The following is a 17,230-nucleotide window of genomic DNA, read 5'->3' on the forward strand; positions in this document are numbered from 1 at the left end:
ATTTTAGTTTAGAAGTCAAATTAAATGTTTTAAAAACAACATACCTCATTACAGTAGAAAAAAAAAAAAAATGGCCAAATGGTCAATAAAGAAAGGATGAAAGAATAGTGTATCTATTTCATTCAGTTTGGGCTGATAGCAGACAACTCAATATCCCAGCCTGTAAATCACACTTATCTGGGTCACTGATAGGTTGCGTTTGCCTCAGCATTGTTAGGTTTTCAATAGAGAATGGAGCATTAGAGTTGTAGCATATTCATGGGAGTCATGGGAGAAGGACATCTGATTTCTGACATATTTTTTAACGTGTCTTAAAGTTAGTGTATTTTACACTGAAATTGCTCCAGGAAATGGTTTACAGTGTAGCTCCCAGTGAGATGTTGAAAGTGCCATTATACAAGACAAGAATCACACCTGTGATGTTTCTCCATCGTAGAGAAGCATAATGTAAGAAAAGCATGCTTAGAACCTGCATGCTACAACAAGTGAAACATCTGCCAAAACATTATGACCACATGCCTAATATCCTGTTGGTCCTCCGTGTGCTACCAAAACAGCACCGACTCACAGAGGCATGGCCTCTACAAGTCCTGTGGTATCTGGCACCAAGACTTTAGCAGCAGATCCTTCAAGTCCTGTAGGTAGTGAGGTGGAGCTGACGTGGATTGAACTTGTTGGCCCAGTACATCCCACAGATCCTCAATTGGATTGAGATCTGGGGAATTTGGAGACCAGAGCAACACCATGAACTCTTTATCATGTTCTTCAAACCATTCCTAAACAATGTGTGGCAGGGTGCATTATCCTGCTGAAAGAGGCCTCTTCCACCAGGGAACACTATTGTCATGAAGGGCTGTACCTGGTCTGCAACAGGACTCACCAGACCAAGGTCCAGTTCTGACGCTCGTGTGCCCATTGTAAGAGCTTTTGACATTGGACAGGGGTCATCATAGGCACTCTGATTGGTCTGCGACTACGCAACAGAGTGCGATTCACTGTGTGTTGTGACACATTCCTCCCATAACCATCCTTTTGTGTGACTTGTGCCACAGTAGACCTTCTGTTGGGTCGGACCAGACGGGATAGCCTACGTTGCCCTCGTGCATCGATGAGCCTTGGGCGCCAAACACCCTGTCACCATTTTGTAGTTTTTCCTTCCTCGGACCACTGTTGGTAAATTCTCACCACTGCCGACCGGAGCATCCCACAAACCTTGCAGTTTCAGAGATACTCAGACCCAGTTGTCTTGCCATAACAATCTGACCCTTGTCAAAGTCACTCAGATCTTTATTCCTGCCCATTTCGCCTGTCTCCAACACGTTGATAACGAGAACTGATTATGTGTAATATGTCTCTCTGGATGAATGGATGGATAGATAGGCAGCATTTTATTTTTATTTTTTTCATACAGTTCAATCTTAAAAAGGACACAAATGGCACTGATGTACTTCTTCATACTGTATATTTAAGGGCTAGAATGCTATTTAGACCATTCAAAGGTTTCATTCAGCTTTCTTATACTGCTGGGACTGATGACAAGTTTAGTTTACACCTCTGTGTCATAGATTTTTCAGTTGCTCTGTCATAGTGAGAGTAACCCTGCAGAAACATATTAAATCAGGTTACACAGACAGATTAATGTAACACATTTCTACTGTATCCTCAGGCAAAGATTAGTCCAGTTTTTTTTTTCTTCTAATTTCCAGACATGTATGTGTGTTTTTATAATATCTAAAATAAAACTTATTTTAAATTGTAATAATTACACAATATTACTGTTTTTAATACTGATTAAATAAATGTAGCCTTGGTAAGCATAAGAGACTTCTTTCAAAAACATAAAAAAAATCGTACCAACCCCAAACTTTAGAACGTGTGTGTGTGTGTTTGTATGTATGTATGTAATTAAAATCAAATTTATAATCTAGTGTTTATCAAAGTAAATACTGTATATTATTAGTACTATTACTTTTAGTGGTCTGTGAGTTGGTGGGGGGAAAAAAGAAAGTCTAAAAAATACTACTATGTTACCCCAGTTGCTCTCCGGTTCTAAATCACAGTGATTTGTTTTCAACAGAGCATTTATTCTACACCAATAAGAGAGCGCAAGCTACTTTACACAAAAACAGCAACGGCCAGAGGCTTACCACACGCATAAGATATTGGCAGAAACTTGTCCGGTGTCATTTTTCAGTCTAGTGATTGCCAATGGGTGATATGGCTAACAAAGTGATAGTCTTTTGAAACTGAGGGACGTTTATGGGAATTTAACACAAAAAATTCCTAGTTTCAACAAGACCTTCTCCTTAATAACATGATGGTATGTGAAAACGGAAATCTTTAGGTGTTTTATGATATGTTATACTGGAGACAGGCATTCTAGTATTGTGTTGTTATAGTTGCATCACACTTACATTGTTTGTAAGTATTGTGTTGTATTGACTACATTAATAAGTTCTACTCTGCCCCCTATCTATTACAAATAGAAAAATACAATTTCAGGTCAGCTTTTTTTTTTGTTTATTATTGATGATAATGCAAAAACCACAGACACTATTAAATGAAGTGTAAAAGCAGATGTATGAAAGGATTCATACTGTAATTTAATGTTGTCGACGTTGTTGTCTGGAAAGAGTGAGTTCCGGCACAGCTAGCTGCCCGCTCTGCTGCTGAGAGGACGTAGGCCCTGTAACTTCTTCTGGAGCCGAGCCTTGGCCAGGTCAGCAGAGAGAGCGTCCGCCATCCTGTCCGTGGTCTGCTTCATTACAAAAGCTGCATGCAGGGCCTTGTCCAGCGTCTTATGTATTGATTCCTCCTGGTAAGCATTAAACATAAATTGAATGTTAATATATAAAAAACTACTCTTCAAAAGTTTGAGGTCAGATAGATTTTGTAATGTTTTAGAAAGAAGTGTTTTACGCTCTGCAAGGCTGCTTTTTTTTTTTATACAGTAAAACAGTAATATTATGCAATATTATTACTATAACAGTTTTCCTTGTTAATAGATTTTAAAATATAATTTATACCTGTAATGGCAAAGCTGCATTTTTAATCACTCCAGTCTTCAGTGTCACATGATCCTTCAGAAATCAATCTAATATGCCGATTTGGTGCTCAAGTACCCTTTCTTATTGTTATCAATGTTGAAAACTATGGAAGCTTGTTTCTGCCACAGAATGAAAAAGAAAAAAGTTAATTGCATCCTTTTTTCTCACAATTTGGACCTTTTCCCCCTCAGAATTGTGATAAATAATTGTGAGATATAAACTCATAATTGTGAGAAAAGGTCAGAATTGTGAGATAAAAAGTCGCAATAACCTTTTTTATTGATTTATTCCATGGCGGAAACAAGCCTCCATAGAAAAAAGTTGTGCTGCTTAATATTTTTGTGGAAACCGTGATTCTTTGATAAATAGTTCAACACAACAGCATTTATTTCCAATAATGTTTTATAATTTTAAGTCTTTACTGTCACTTTTGATTAGTTTAATGCATCCTTGCTGAATAAAATTATTTCTTTCAAAAAGAAAAATCTTGCTGACCTCAACTTTTGAATGGTATGTTATGTTAATACGTCGGGATTATATTTTAAATAATCAACAATATAAAGTTCTTAACATTTTCCCCTTTAAATCCAAAATGTTAGCATTATTAAATTGTGTGCTATCATTGTGTTGTGTGATTGGTAGCTGTTGGACAGTCTAAACTGACTCTGCTGGTGTGGTGTCGTCTTCCACTTGTCCGAGGCGAGGTCCGTTGAAAGAAGACATTACTGGGAAGCAGTGCTGAGTCAGATTGAGTAGAGCGCCTCCTACTGGACACTGGTTCAGATGCTTGATCTCGCACTTTGAACCTGGGAAAACAGCCACCTACTATTATCATTTTTCAAGACATATCACGTAGGATATCACACTAGGTTTATGTGTATAGTTTATAATCTGTTATCCTTGACAGATCAACTGCATATGTCCTTTGGTAATATGATGTGTTTGACATATAATGAGCAATGACCCATTGTTGGGTACATCATTAGTAGATTGTTTGTCTTTTAACTGATTATTTGCTTACCCAGCAGGTAGACTACAGGAGGAGCCATAGTTGACCTGCAGCAGAGGCTTATGGGATAGATGAGCAGGAATAGAAGAGGCAGGATGTGTGCTATTTAAGAAGATATTCCTCAAGTTTCCCACTGAAACAACAAAGGACACTATTTCTTCACTTGGCTTTCAACCGCTGTAAACATACACTTTCTATGACATAAACAAATCGATTAATCACGATTAATAGCATCTAACATAAAAGTTTGTGTGTGTGTGTGTGTGTGTGTGTGTGTGTGTGTGTGTGTGTGTGTGTGTGTGTGTGTGTGTGTGTGTGTGTGTGTGTGTGTGTGTGTGTGTGTGTGTGTGTGTGTGTGTGTGTAATAATACACATTATTAGATTATTAAAGTGATTCCTCACTTGCAGGTCTGTAACTGGCACTTTTGTTGGTTGGCTCAGTGTTGATGCTGTGGATCGTTGGCCCAACGCTTACTCTCCGATGGCTTCCAGGCTGACTGAACTGAGATGTGTCCAAAGGAAAGCTCTCCACTGAGGCTGTGACCATCGTGAGAAGAACATTTGAGTACTTTTATCTTACTACATGCTGGACTGTAGCAAAAATGCTATTTACTAAAAGGTATCATACCCCTGGATGAGGTTTTGGAGTCATGTGACCTCTTCTCTGCAGGAGCACCAAAACAGGTGCGTATTTGTCCATATGGTGGACTGAAGGCTCTCTGGAAACTCATAGTGTGATCTGAATCTTCACCATCTGTAACTGACAATACACTTATTCCTTTTCAATTTCTCTTCAATTTCACTTAACTAAAACTATATAGACTAAACACAACTTTAGCAAACACCAATATTTAACTACTTTAAACCACATTTAGAACAAATGTATTGCTAAAGGGGTGGTGGTGGCGCAATGGATAAGACACATGCCTTTGGTGTGAGAGACCCGGGTTCGAATCCACTGTGAGACACCAATGTGTCCCTGAGCAAGACACTTAACCCCTAGTTGCTCCAGAGGCGTGCGACCTCTGACATATATAGCAATTGTAAGTCGCTTTGAATAAAAGCGTCAGCTAAATGAATAAATGTAAAATGTAAATGTAAAGAAGAAAGCATGAACCAGGTTGTGAAGCTGTCACCTTTGCTTTTGCTGAGCTCCATATCAGAGGAGATCCAGTCCTCAATCTTCTGAGGGTTTGAGTCTGTCTTTGTACGTCTGATGATGTAGTGAGAATTCACATTAGTTTGGCAAACTTTGAAGAACCAACACTCTTAAAAATAAAGGTTCTTTATTGGCATCTATGGAACCTTTAACATCCATGGAATCTTTCCATTGCTCTGAAGTGTTTATTAAAATGTTCTTTACACTTAATAAAAAAAAATCTTTTAAGAACTGTTTTTTGGGGGAACCTAAAATGGTTCTTGAATGGCATTACTTTTTTGGAATCTTTATTTATAGGGGTGAAAATCTAGTTTACTTGTACACTAATAGGATGGTAGCCATTCTTCAACCCCAATTCAGAGTACCTGCTGGAGGCGGCTCTGTTCTGGCCACGGGTCTGTCCCTTGTGCTTCTTCTCCAATGGACACCTGCCATTCAGATAATCGGTTCTCTTGCTCACATGAGGCAGGTGACCAAGACTCTCCTCTAGCGCCCTCTTGAGGCGAGACACCTCGTACTGCAGTGCGAGGATAACCTCACTACTGTGAAGAGCACAATGGAATTATGATGGTTTCACAAATTGCAGGTATAAACTACTTCCTTTAACACTTACTTGTGACATGAACAGTGTGATGCTGAGTGCATCTCATTTGCAGAATGGCTCTTTCCCAGCTGAATGTCTTTTCTTCCTTCAGTCACCTGGTTATGCATGGGAGTGGCGCCACCTACTGATGCGACATTCTCTTTTGAAACTCTTACAGTTGCATTCTGGGTAATGGTTTTTCCTTCCATGCCTGGTGGAACCAGCTGTTCAAATTCCAGGTGATTCACTGTGGGCTGCACTGGTCTTGGTGCCATTGATATAGTTGTTCGTATATTGGAGTGGGAGGCTTCACTGTCCGAACCGCTCATATTCACCATACTAAAGACATCATCTGAGAGTGCAGAACTAAAGAGAACATCAGATAAAGTACTTTTTTTTTCTTTCAAATGTCAGTTCTGCTACAGAGCATTTTTCATTGAAAATATACAGTTTATAATCTGAAAACAAAAACACATTTAGCATTTGTAATCTTGTATTTTGGCATTTCAGTTTTGTAAATATTGCAAATATACACTGTTACGCTTAATGTCCCCACAAGGAAGGCAATACTTTGTCCTTTTGGGGACATTTTTCAGTCCCTATGATGAAAACAGCTTATAAATCAAATAAAGTGATGTTTTTTGAAAATGTAAAAATGCAGAAAATGTTTCTGTGTTGGGTAGGGTTAGGGAATAGAATATACAGTAAAAAAAAATAAAAAAAATAATTGTCTATAAAGTTCCCATAAAACATGGAAACCCAATATGTGTGTGTGTGTGTGTGTGTGTATGAGAGAGAGAGAGAGAGAGAGAGAGAGAGAGAGAGAGAGAGAGAGAGAGAGAGAGAGAGAGAGAGAGAGAGAGAGAGAGAGAGAGATATTTACCTCACAGCACTAGGAGGTGTTTGGGACAGGCCTGTGTTTGGACGGCTCAGGTTAAAACTGCCAAAGCCACTGTCAGTCTCTGGACTTAAAAATCTCTAAAAGAACGAAAACACTTTCTCTGTCATTTTGTCCTTTGCAGAAACAGCCCAAACATTCTGCAAGTGACTCAACAAATCCCTTCAAACAATAACACTTCTAACAAAAAATCACAGTATATCTAGCGAAATTTGGGATTTTTTTTTAATCTATCATAAAAAAATGACATCTCATTTATGCTGTTTATCTCACAAAATGTAATGTTTACCCTGGTAATTTTACACAGTCATACAATTGTTCCTTTAGGGGTACAACAGCTTGTCACTCTGGCACAGTCAACTTTGTATCTTACCCTAAAATGTTCATAATAGTACCTTCCTTACTAGTACCTAATTAGTATCTACTTTAAGGTACTAATGTGCCATTTTTAGGAGTAGATAAGGTGGAATAAGTTGTTATTTTAGGGGTGCTGTCCCATTGACAAGCTGTTGTACTCCTAAAGGTAAGTGTATCAATCCATGAGGGAATGTGATGATTTTTTCCCTTAACAATCACCGTTGAAATCAACTAGGCCTGTAACGATCCTGAATTTTTTTCTGATTTGTTTGTTCATGTCACTTACAGTGTAATCCTAATACATATTTTATATATATTTTTTTTTTACTTGGAATCATATAATAAAATAGGCTCATATGATTTACTTTAATGGTCTGAAAGTTAATAATATTTATATAATTATTTATGATTAATAATATAATATTATATAAAACAATGCAGTCTCATTAAACCTACAAGCTGTTATTTCATATGAAAAAATACCTGTGACTATCTTTGTGTACAGCAAAGTTTTACAGAAGTTTTAACCATAATCAGATCAATAATTTCAACAGGCTTTTGAACTATTAGCAACGTTGACATTCTTGCAGAATACTATCTTGTCCATGTAAAATAGATTTGTTTTCTCACAGACAAAATCTCTTTCTCTCCATGTATGTGTTTGTTACCTGTGTTTTGTCTGTGGTTGGCTGAGGAGAGTGTCCAGTAGACGCTCCTACAGAAGGGAATGAGGCTTCACTGGGTCTGATCTTCTCTTCGTACCTGAGAGAGGAATGATGATCACAACAGCCATCAAAAACAAGGTTCTTTTTGCGTTTACAGCAGTTTTAGATGTTTCAGACTCTGATATTGTTTGCACCATTGTAACTAAGAATGTTCAGTGTTAATGCAACAAAGGACTCACATTAGCCTTACAAAAAAGTCTGTGAGAGCAGCATGATGATTGATGAATGATGATTTTAAGTACTTCAAATACAGTACTTCAAAAATACCATAGTATTAACATGGTACCGTGTTTAGAACTAGTGTAATGCAATAAAGCAATAATATATCCACAAGCATGCAACATGAATCACTGGATATATCTAATTTTCTGGACAAAATTTTACGTCCATCAAAAGTTGTATAAAGTAATTATATTCATCTGAGAGCTATTTACAATCATTAGTTATTTCAGTAGATTTGTGTTACTATTATAGTTTTTATTAATATTTAGAATAATGTTTTTATTTTAAAATTTTCTGTTTTCATTTAGTTCTTTTGTTTTTGTCTTTTTTATAAAAAAAAAAGTTTTTATGTTTATATATTTTTTTATTTAGTCCAGTTTTATTTATTTTAGTACATCAAGTTAACCTAACTGAAAATGAGAGATGTTCCCTGGCAACTAGCTGACATAAAATACGTTTATATATATATATATATATATATATAATTTTTATGTTTATTTTTTTCCATTAGCATTTATTTTATTTCAAGTAACGAAAAAAGTTTGATGATTTTAGCTTCAGTTAACTATAATAACCCTGAACCGTGCACCTTTGATTTACCATCTATTCCTGTACAAATTTAACTTCTAAAATTACAACATACCATCCCAGTTAAGAATACACCAGATTGCAGTGCATGCACAGCCACAAAAATACAAATCTGTCTGTAAATACTGACCTATCGTATGTCAGCTTCTTTAATGAAGTTGAGTTGGACAGTTGTGCCAGGATGTTGTCTTCCTCTCTTGTTGTTAGTCTGTCCTCCTCTTCCTCATTGGCAGTTCCAGGCGTTTCAGTGGAGAAGGTGGAATACCTCAGAGGAAGATACAGAAAAACTGACAGAGGGAACTAAGTGTTTCCATAATGAAACTGATATTCCCTCGTCCCTCCTCTCGACCTGTAACCCGATCATCCTCGAGTGAGCTGTGCTAAATATCATGATACGCTCCCTCCTCTTACAACCTACATCAGTGATCTTTTAAGAGAACTAAACAAGGGACTGGATCACAACATTTCCAATTAGCGTCACCCATTAGAATTAAAATAAAATATTTTTCACACTACAGCTGAATTTGTTTGCGCAACCTTGCCATATAACGGCATAATGTGAAGTTAGTGTACAGAAACCTCTTCTTTAAGCAATCTGGGACTGTGACTTGTTTAATGCATTATGTTAATTGCAATGTGAATGTCAATGATTGTGGAGTTCGAACCGGCAAACTTTTGATTACCACCCCAGATACATTACATGCAGTGTTGGGAAGGATACTTTCAAAATGTATTCCGTTACAGAATACAGAATACATGCCCAAAAATGTACAAAAGCTCCCGCTGCTCCTCATCAGACTCCATTGTGACTGATCACGCAAACCGCGCATTTTTTTTTTTTTTTTCATATTGGGGCTTCTGGGAAATGCATGGAGTTACCTTAATTTTTTTAGAGAGTGAATAAACTCGTGAAACAGAGAAGTATCGTCATGTAATCCATTGATTTCAACAATGTAACTGTATTCTAAATACCAACTATTTAAATGGTAACTGTAACGGAATACAGTTACTCATAATTTGTATTCTGAATACGTAACGCCGGTACATGTATTCCGTTACTCCCCAACACTGATTACATGTGCATTTCTTTGTCTTTGTTTACCTTTTAAAAAATAGCTGAACATGTGCCGGTATAACACAATATATCGCGGTAATGAACATACATGGTATATTATGCACTGTACATCCAAATAAGTTGGCAAAACTCAAAATATTTGAGGTAATCAGTTACATCAAAAAATTTAAGTTAAGAAGGTTTTAGTAAGCAGACCTGGCAGATTTTTATTTTGTACTCGTTTTAATTACTCTTAACTTGAAATATTTGAGTAAGATAATTCAACAATTTAACTTAAAATTATCATGTAATCTCAATTTAAATATTTTTAGTTGTGTAAACTTGGCTAGCTTTAACTAGCCAATTCAGCAAATGCTAACATGCTAATTGGTAACACAATGCTTTGATGGCCATATTAATTGCTGACAAAGTACAACAGTATAGAACATTTAACAAATCTGTTCTCAAACTAAGCGCATGCTCCATTTGTCACCATGATGATAACCCCCCAAAAAACGGCACATAACAGAAACTCCAAACATAAAAAATTAGGAAACCTGTTGCCTTAATATTTTTCAGTAAATAAACTTACTGCTTAATCGAAAAAATTACATAACTTTTTTTTTTCAATTAAGCATTAAGTTTGTTTACTTCATAATTTTAAGGCAGCGAGTTTACAAGTAATTGAACTGAACACTTTTTACAGTGAAATTATCATAGCAAAACATTAAACACTACTAAATATCCCATTTTGCATTAATCTTGCACAAAATAAACGTTATATAACACAATAATAATAATAAAATAACAGCCCAGCCCCCCAGTTTCAGTTATATGTAAGTTTGTCTAAATTAAAAGAAACAAGTTCGTAAAACTCAAAACAATTAAACAATTCCGATTACTTAAAATGTGTCAGTTTTGTGAACTCAAAAGAAAAAGAAAGTTCTAAATACTCATAAAAGTTCATTTGATTAAACTAATTTGTTTAATTTAAGTTTACCCTACTCAAACCAATTAACTATTTTGAGCATAAGAGTTTACAGTGATGAGCACCTCAAAACACTTTGAATAATTCGGAAAAGAAAGAAAGTCAAACCATACTTACATGTTTCAAACAGCCATTGCAAATTTTGTATTCGCTGTGGTTTATCACTGCACTAAACAATACTTATTTGACTTAATATGCTATTTATTTTCACAATATCTGTTTACACTTAAACATTTTTACATTTTAATCTGGACTAAAACATGGCACAAAAGATATCTAGATATCTATATCATTTTGTGTAATTTTTCTTTTTGTTGGATTTAAATGTTCAGAGTTGAGAAGAGAAGAAACCTTGTTAAACATTATTAAGACTTCAAGCCTTTGTGTAACTTAATTCAATACCATGATAAAAGCTACAGCAATTATCGTGATATGAAAATGAGATACCGTCACATGCCTAAGTGTGAAAGCGGCCTATGTGAAGCATTATGTAGGCAATAACAGATGAAGAAGAAAATGTGGCAGTACTGTAGATGGAAGCTGTTTTCTGTGCAGCCGGGAAAAGGCTCGTCAGCTCTGTGATCTTCATTGGCCTCTTCATCATTATTGTCCTCCATGTTGTGTCTGACCGAGGAGATGCTGAAGACCGACTCCTGTAACATGACATGTTTTTTCATTCAGACCCAGCATCCACAAAACCTACCGCGGCCCAGTCATTTAGTTCTCACGTTACATAGCAAAACAACACATGCAAACGGATATGAGGCACACAACAATATCAGCTTCGCTGTGCGTGTCCACATGAGCATTAATAATTGCTGACTCTTAACAGGAGAAGTTGTTTAAACAGGAATTGCGTAAGCTAACTTTGACATGTTGTGTGTGAATGAAGGAGGGAAAAGTGAAGGGTAATAATGTGGTCAGAGAGTGTCATTGACAATCAAGTACAGTCTAATGCCATGAATTTTTGTCCAAATGTCACCTAAAATGTAGATCACTGTGTGTGTTACCTCATGCAGTGATGGATGGGATGATGAGAGAGGGATATTTTCACAAGGAGGAGGAGAGGGAGTGGAGGATGATGAAGGAGGATAGTAAACATGGCAGACGTTTCTGTCTATCTGCTCTTTTATGTCCTCCAGGTGCATGCCTATCCTGAAAATCTGCCCCTCGACCTCCCTTAAACACAAACACATGAATACACAACACTTGAAGGTTGACCCTTTGACCCATGACAGTTTCATTTCCTTGTTTTGAACAACTTTAGACTTACAGGAATCAGTCTAAATACTACCTGTCAAATGATTGGACACACTTGAACGAGTTTGTTTCTGAAGGTTTTTGAAACCTTTTAATGTAAAGGTAAATGCAGACAGTATATGACTGAAATTAGTTTTATAAACAAATATACATTTTGCCTATGTAAAGTATGAATTTTGAGTTTTAGATTTTTTTTTGAGTCGATAGTTTTGTAGGCAGTGCTCCGACATGTAGCGCAATTGTGAACTATATTTACAAAAGCAAAAAGATATAACCATTACATTTAAAGTCGTGATGAAATTGAAGTAGCAACTGATGTTTTCTTTCGTATTGTGGCAAACATCCAAGCGTAACGAATTGCAGGAAAAAAATTAGAGACTCGTTTCAAACCATTGTTTATTGATTGGATTTTGAAATTGTTGCACTCAATGAAAATGAGCTTGCGGTTAATTGTGGAGGGTGGGGTTTAAGCGGACTAAATACATTCAGCGGAAAAACAAGTTATGATAATATGATTAAACATTACAAGGTCTAACCTTTTTTTTAAATAAAACTTACACAGATTGTTCACAATAACGTGTGTTTACTAAATAGGGTGAATTTTTATTTCTTGCCGATATTACGGTGGCCAAGAGAGCTCAACACGCTGCAACTGAAGAAAACACTTGCAAATTGAAAAAAACACCAACAAAATTAAGAAAACATCTTCATCAGTTTGACAACACATGTGCTGCAAATACTCACAACAACCACAAGGGGACCAAACGGGACAAAACTGGCTGGGACATGCTTATTGTTCATTGTCTACTCGTCAGTGGTGTTGTCAGTGACCTGAAGGCGAGGTTTTTAATTTTAACATCTGATTATGTGAGTTGTGATTGTTTGCAGCGCATTTCTGTCTTTGGTTGCGTTGTGAGTATTTACATCACACGTGTTGTCAAACTGATGATGATGTTTTATTTATTTTGATTAATTTTATGAATTAGTCTTTTTCTATTTGCATCTGTTTTCTTCAATTGAGCTCTCTCTGCCACGGTACAATATCCATGACTTAAATGTAATAGAATTTACCATCACTTGCTTATAATTTGAACAGTTTTCTTGATTAAAACAAGAGTATTCTAGTTTTGTGAGGTTTCTAGATCATGCTGTGTGTTAGTAGTAAAACACAGTCCAATCACATGACATGTCTACCTGTCAGGGTCAAACTCTCCTGTGTTTCTGGCTAGACCCCTGTAGTTCTGCATCTCCAGAGCACGATGCTCCTCCCTCTTTGTGAGGTAATTCCTCTCCAGCTGATCCTGGGCCTCCATCATGCTCTTCAACACCTGTGGAGATATCCACCAAACTAGATATAACGTTTACTTTTTTCCCATTTGAAGGCTATAAACCTAAAACTGCTTGATTTAGTTTTTTATCTTATGATAAAACAGTGTATTTGTATAAAAATGGTTTTGTGCAATTCATGATTAAGTATGTACAGTTACCATCTGTTGCTCCTCCACATTCATTGACATGGTGGTGACACATGTTTTGAATTCATCCACCTGGAAAAGAAGACAAATACAGATGCATCATGCACCCATCAATGCAAAAGCTAAATGCATGTTAAAGAGAACTAAAAATATAAGGCACAGGGCAAATCTTTGAAGACAGGTCTTGCTAACTCATCTGTACCTTCTGCGTAAATGATCTGATGATGTCTCTGAGCTCAGAGGTTAGTCTTTCTCCATCTGTCGGGCTCTGTGGTTCAGTCTGCACAGGTACAGAGTTGTGAAGACTAAACTGCTTCTCACTTGGACCTGTTGAACATATACTCAAGATGTGAGGACATAAATGCAAATGTAAGTGTAAAATATCTAAACACAAGTCATACATCTTTTATCTTTTAGCACTTTTGATCATTTTGTACTTAAGTATAAACCACCTGATGATCTCTTAACAATGTTTCTTGATTCACTCTCTTAGGAGGAGGTCTGTTTAATGCTAGCTCAAATTTCCCTGGCAGGGGTTCTCTGCTGCCAGGGTTACACTGTACTACAGTATTCAGCTGGAGAAAGAAATACAATAGCTTCTTGCCTGCGGCTGGTGCTTGTGGGATATTTGCTGTCAGTTTGGTGTTGTCATTGTTGCTATTTGCATCGTTCCAGTCGATGGATACAGACGGCTCACTGGAAGCATGAATCTGCTGCTTAAAAGAAAGCAACAATATATAACCCGCTCTAATTGGGCTGCAAATCAGATTAAAATGAGGACATGTTGAAATGCGGATCATATCTGTATACTATGTAAGAGCAGATATTATACAGGCATATTGTGTATAATAATGTTTATACTTTAGTCTGGTATTCTGCCTTTTGTTTGAGATTATAAAGACATACGTATAAACATCTAAATGTTTCAACATTAATGGAAGATCCAACTTTTTAAAAATCCTCTTGAGTCTCACCTGACCAATTAGGTTTTCAGCTTCTGTGTATTTAGCGAGCAATCGGTCATATTCAGCCTGTAAACAAATGAAAGGGTCACTTAAAAAAAAAAAGTATTAACCTTTTGATGCATTTTTGTTCATGCATAAAGTCAATTGGGTCCAAAACAACATTAGACCCCAGTGACTTTCATTGTTTGAACAAAAAACACAACGATGTGTTACTTTACTCGTTACATTAAAAAAGTAATCTGATTACATATAACTCAAGTTACTTGTAATGCATTACCCCCAACACTGCTATTTACTTTATACACTTCTCACGTTCTTGTAAGATCGCCTTTCTGTCACACTTCAGCACTTTTTATATTAAGGTCAAAACAGCTTGATGCCTGACTCGAATCATGTAAAAGATCTTCTGTTCATCCTAAGCAGTGCTACTAGTGTTGTAAGTCACCTGTAACTGATGCGCTACTTCCTTGTCTGTAAACACATTGTGTTTCTCCGGTGGCATGGAGTCCTCTAAAACCCTGCTGATGATATCTGCTGTAGCTTTACAAGAGGATGTGGATTTACCCAGAATGCCTGGGGACGACTGGGCTCGGGCCATAGCTGGTGACTGACTGACGGGTTTAACGCTTCCATTACCTTTTGGTATTTTGACTTTAGGTGCCACTTTAGAGAAGTCAGGTAGGGGGTAATGCACCTTTCCCTGTCCGTATTTCAGCTCACTGTAGGACCTGGTCCTGCTGAAGGAGCACTTAGGTTTCTGTGCATCTGCTTTAGATAGATCTAGAGAGTTGGCACTGCTGTTCTGCTTAGGACATTCATTATCATCATCATCAATGATGCAAGTCGTTTCAGGTTTCTTAGATGAGCTAGACTCATCTGGAATGTTTATTTCAACCAGTCCATGACTTCCTGAAGTGCTGGGATCAGGTTCCTCCATCACATCCTGAATCTTCTCTCTCTCTCCTATGCCGACCTGTGGAGCCCGAGAAGCTCTACTCAGCACGGTTTCATCAATGCTGTCCATCAAAGACATCTCAGGTAGGGTCTCTGCTTCAATGATCCTGCTTGAGTTAAGCAGCTCCTCCTGGGAGAAGTGTCTGAGCAGGAAGTCAGTGATGTGGTTTGCAGGTTGAATAGGTGTGGCTAAGCGAGGAGCCATGTCCTCTATTGCTTTATGATTAGATAGAAGAGCATGAGTAAGATTAGACTGGCAAGCCTCTGTTTCTTTTGCATTACCAATTTGCCTACTAAACTTATCAAGTGTAGTGAAAGCCTGACTGGACATCACGGAAACCATTTCACATGGAGATGATTTTAAATTCGTCTTTGTTTTGTTGTTGGTATGCGTACCATCATACGGGAGCTCTTCATGTTCTTCATCGCTGGTGTTGACAGCATCATCCTCATGTGTTCCAATGATTGGCTTTACTGCAGTTTTGAGTTTCTGCATTGGCGCCATGATTACGTTTCCCTTCTTGTTTCTGGTGTTTGAATGCTCTGTGCGTTCACTATTGACTGATTCGACACTCTCTGATGATCCCTCTTCAGTCTCACATGATTCTGACAGCTCTGCATTATCTGTACACAAAATAAAAAGACAGTGGTTTTGTTAAAAATTGTAATGTCTTGGTAAAATGTTATAATTTAAAGCCATTAGGAGACACTAAAACAGGATTTCACTTTTCAGGCAAAAGAGTAGTGTTAAAGTGTTTTTGGCAAAACTGTAAAGGAGATCTAGCTGGCATTGGGTCAGTATGACATCATTGCTGGCAATCAGGTTTTAAACACATTCAGTCAAAGTCAGTGGGAGTTTTTATAACTTAAATCATAAATTCTGAATGATTAACATACTCATACCATTCAGAAGTTTGGGGGGTGAGTTTGTAAAATAAATATATGATTAATAAGTTAAGAGAACATATATATATCATCAAAATAAGTTAAGCAATTTTCAATTTCTTTAAATTTGTACAAGATTCAACTTATTTTTTAAAGTCAGCTTAATGTAATTTAAGTTGAAATGGCTGTGGTATTTACATGATAGCCTACTCCATGGTACTGAAAACTAGGCTACTTGTTGGTACTTTTTTATCAGTTACAAAAGTGACAAAAAAACTATGTCATTGCCATAGTAGCCTACATGTGCAAAAAGGTGGTATTATGGTAGGCTACTATGTGCAAAAAACAAACAAACATGGCAGTTCCATTGTAGTTAAATAAAATAAACTCTGTGGATTTCATACAGATCTATCTAAGTATTTCTTACCAGTGAGTTGCGGGCTCTCAGGTGCACCAGTGTCCTGTGAGAGGTGGACAGTGAAGGCGCCCTGCATGTCGCTGAAATGCAGGCTGTCATCATCACTGATATCCACAAATATACTTTGCTCAATGTGTCTTTCCCACAGCACCGATGAAGGTCTGCTGTGAGCGTCATCTTCTCCGTCCATATCCTCTGCGTCTCCCGCTGACGCTCCATCAAACCTGCTCCGCGCTTCTCTATTCATTTCTTAGCAACAAGAATACACAAAAAGTTAACTGTTACAAATGCAAGTGCATTTGTGTTTTTTAATCATAGTATCTTGTAATTATATTTATATTATAATGAATGGTAATGACTGAATTATTTGCAACTATTTATGATGCTTTCTAAATAAAAAGGCCTAAAAAGAAGAAAATGAACACTACACCGCTAGGTTCCTCTAATAATATGACATTGCACTTACTTTTTATGCTTGTTCCATGGGTTTCTAAGGGTCATACAAATTTGCGCACTCCTCTTGCTTGTGTTCGGCTGTCTTATAAATGGATGACATAACAGCTTATTGGGAAGCTACAATGAAGGCTCTGTCTAGTTTCTCAAGCCTTTGGCGCTGGATCATCTTGAGCATTTTAAATAATAA

The 17,230-nt window shown here is 37.0% G+C and overlaps 1 protein-coding gene across 1 annotated transcript; it reads right to left on the reverse strand.

The window, feature by feature from the left end:
* Positions 1-2,503: 2,503 nt before the first annotated feature.
* Positions 2,504-17,181, reverse strand: aknad1 (AKNA domain containing 1). Its single transcript, XM_082171911.1, has 21 exons — positions 17,054-17,181; positions 16,597-16,836; positions 14,776-15,908; positions 14,340-14,396; positions 13,970-14,078; positions 13,568-13,692; positions 13,378-13,437; positions 13,085-13,218; positions 11,641-11,809; positions 11,159-11,283; positions 8,719-8,853; positions 7,722-7,815; positions 6,682-6,776; positions 5,829-6,164; positions 5,581-5,757; positions 5,193-5,269; positions 4,685-4,816; positions 4,459-4,593; positions 4,069-4,189; positions 3,712-3,853; positions 2,504-2,815 (listed from the first exon to the last, which is right to left on the reverse strand). The coding sequence occupies exons 2-21, from the start codon at positions 16,832-16,834 to the stop codon at positions 2,651-2,653; spliced, it is 3,759 nt and encodes a 1,252-aa protein (XP_082028037.1). The 5' UTR covers positions 16,835-16,836; positions 17,054-17,181; the 3' UTR covers positions 2,504-2,650.
* Between the last annotated feature and the right edge of the window lie 49 nt (positions 17,182-17,230).

This window comes from Leuciscus leuciscus (assembly GCF_965113295.1).
Source record: "Leuciscus leuciscus genome assembly, chromosome: 6".
In the NCBI taxonomy this organism is placed as follows: Eukaryota; Metazoa; Chordata; class Actinopteri; order Cypriniformes; family Leuciscidae; genus Leuciscus; species Leuciscus leuciscus.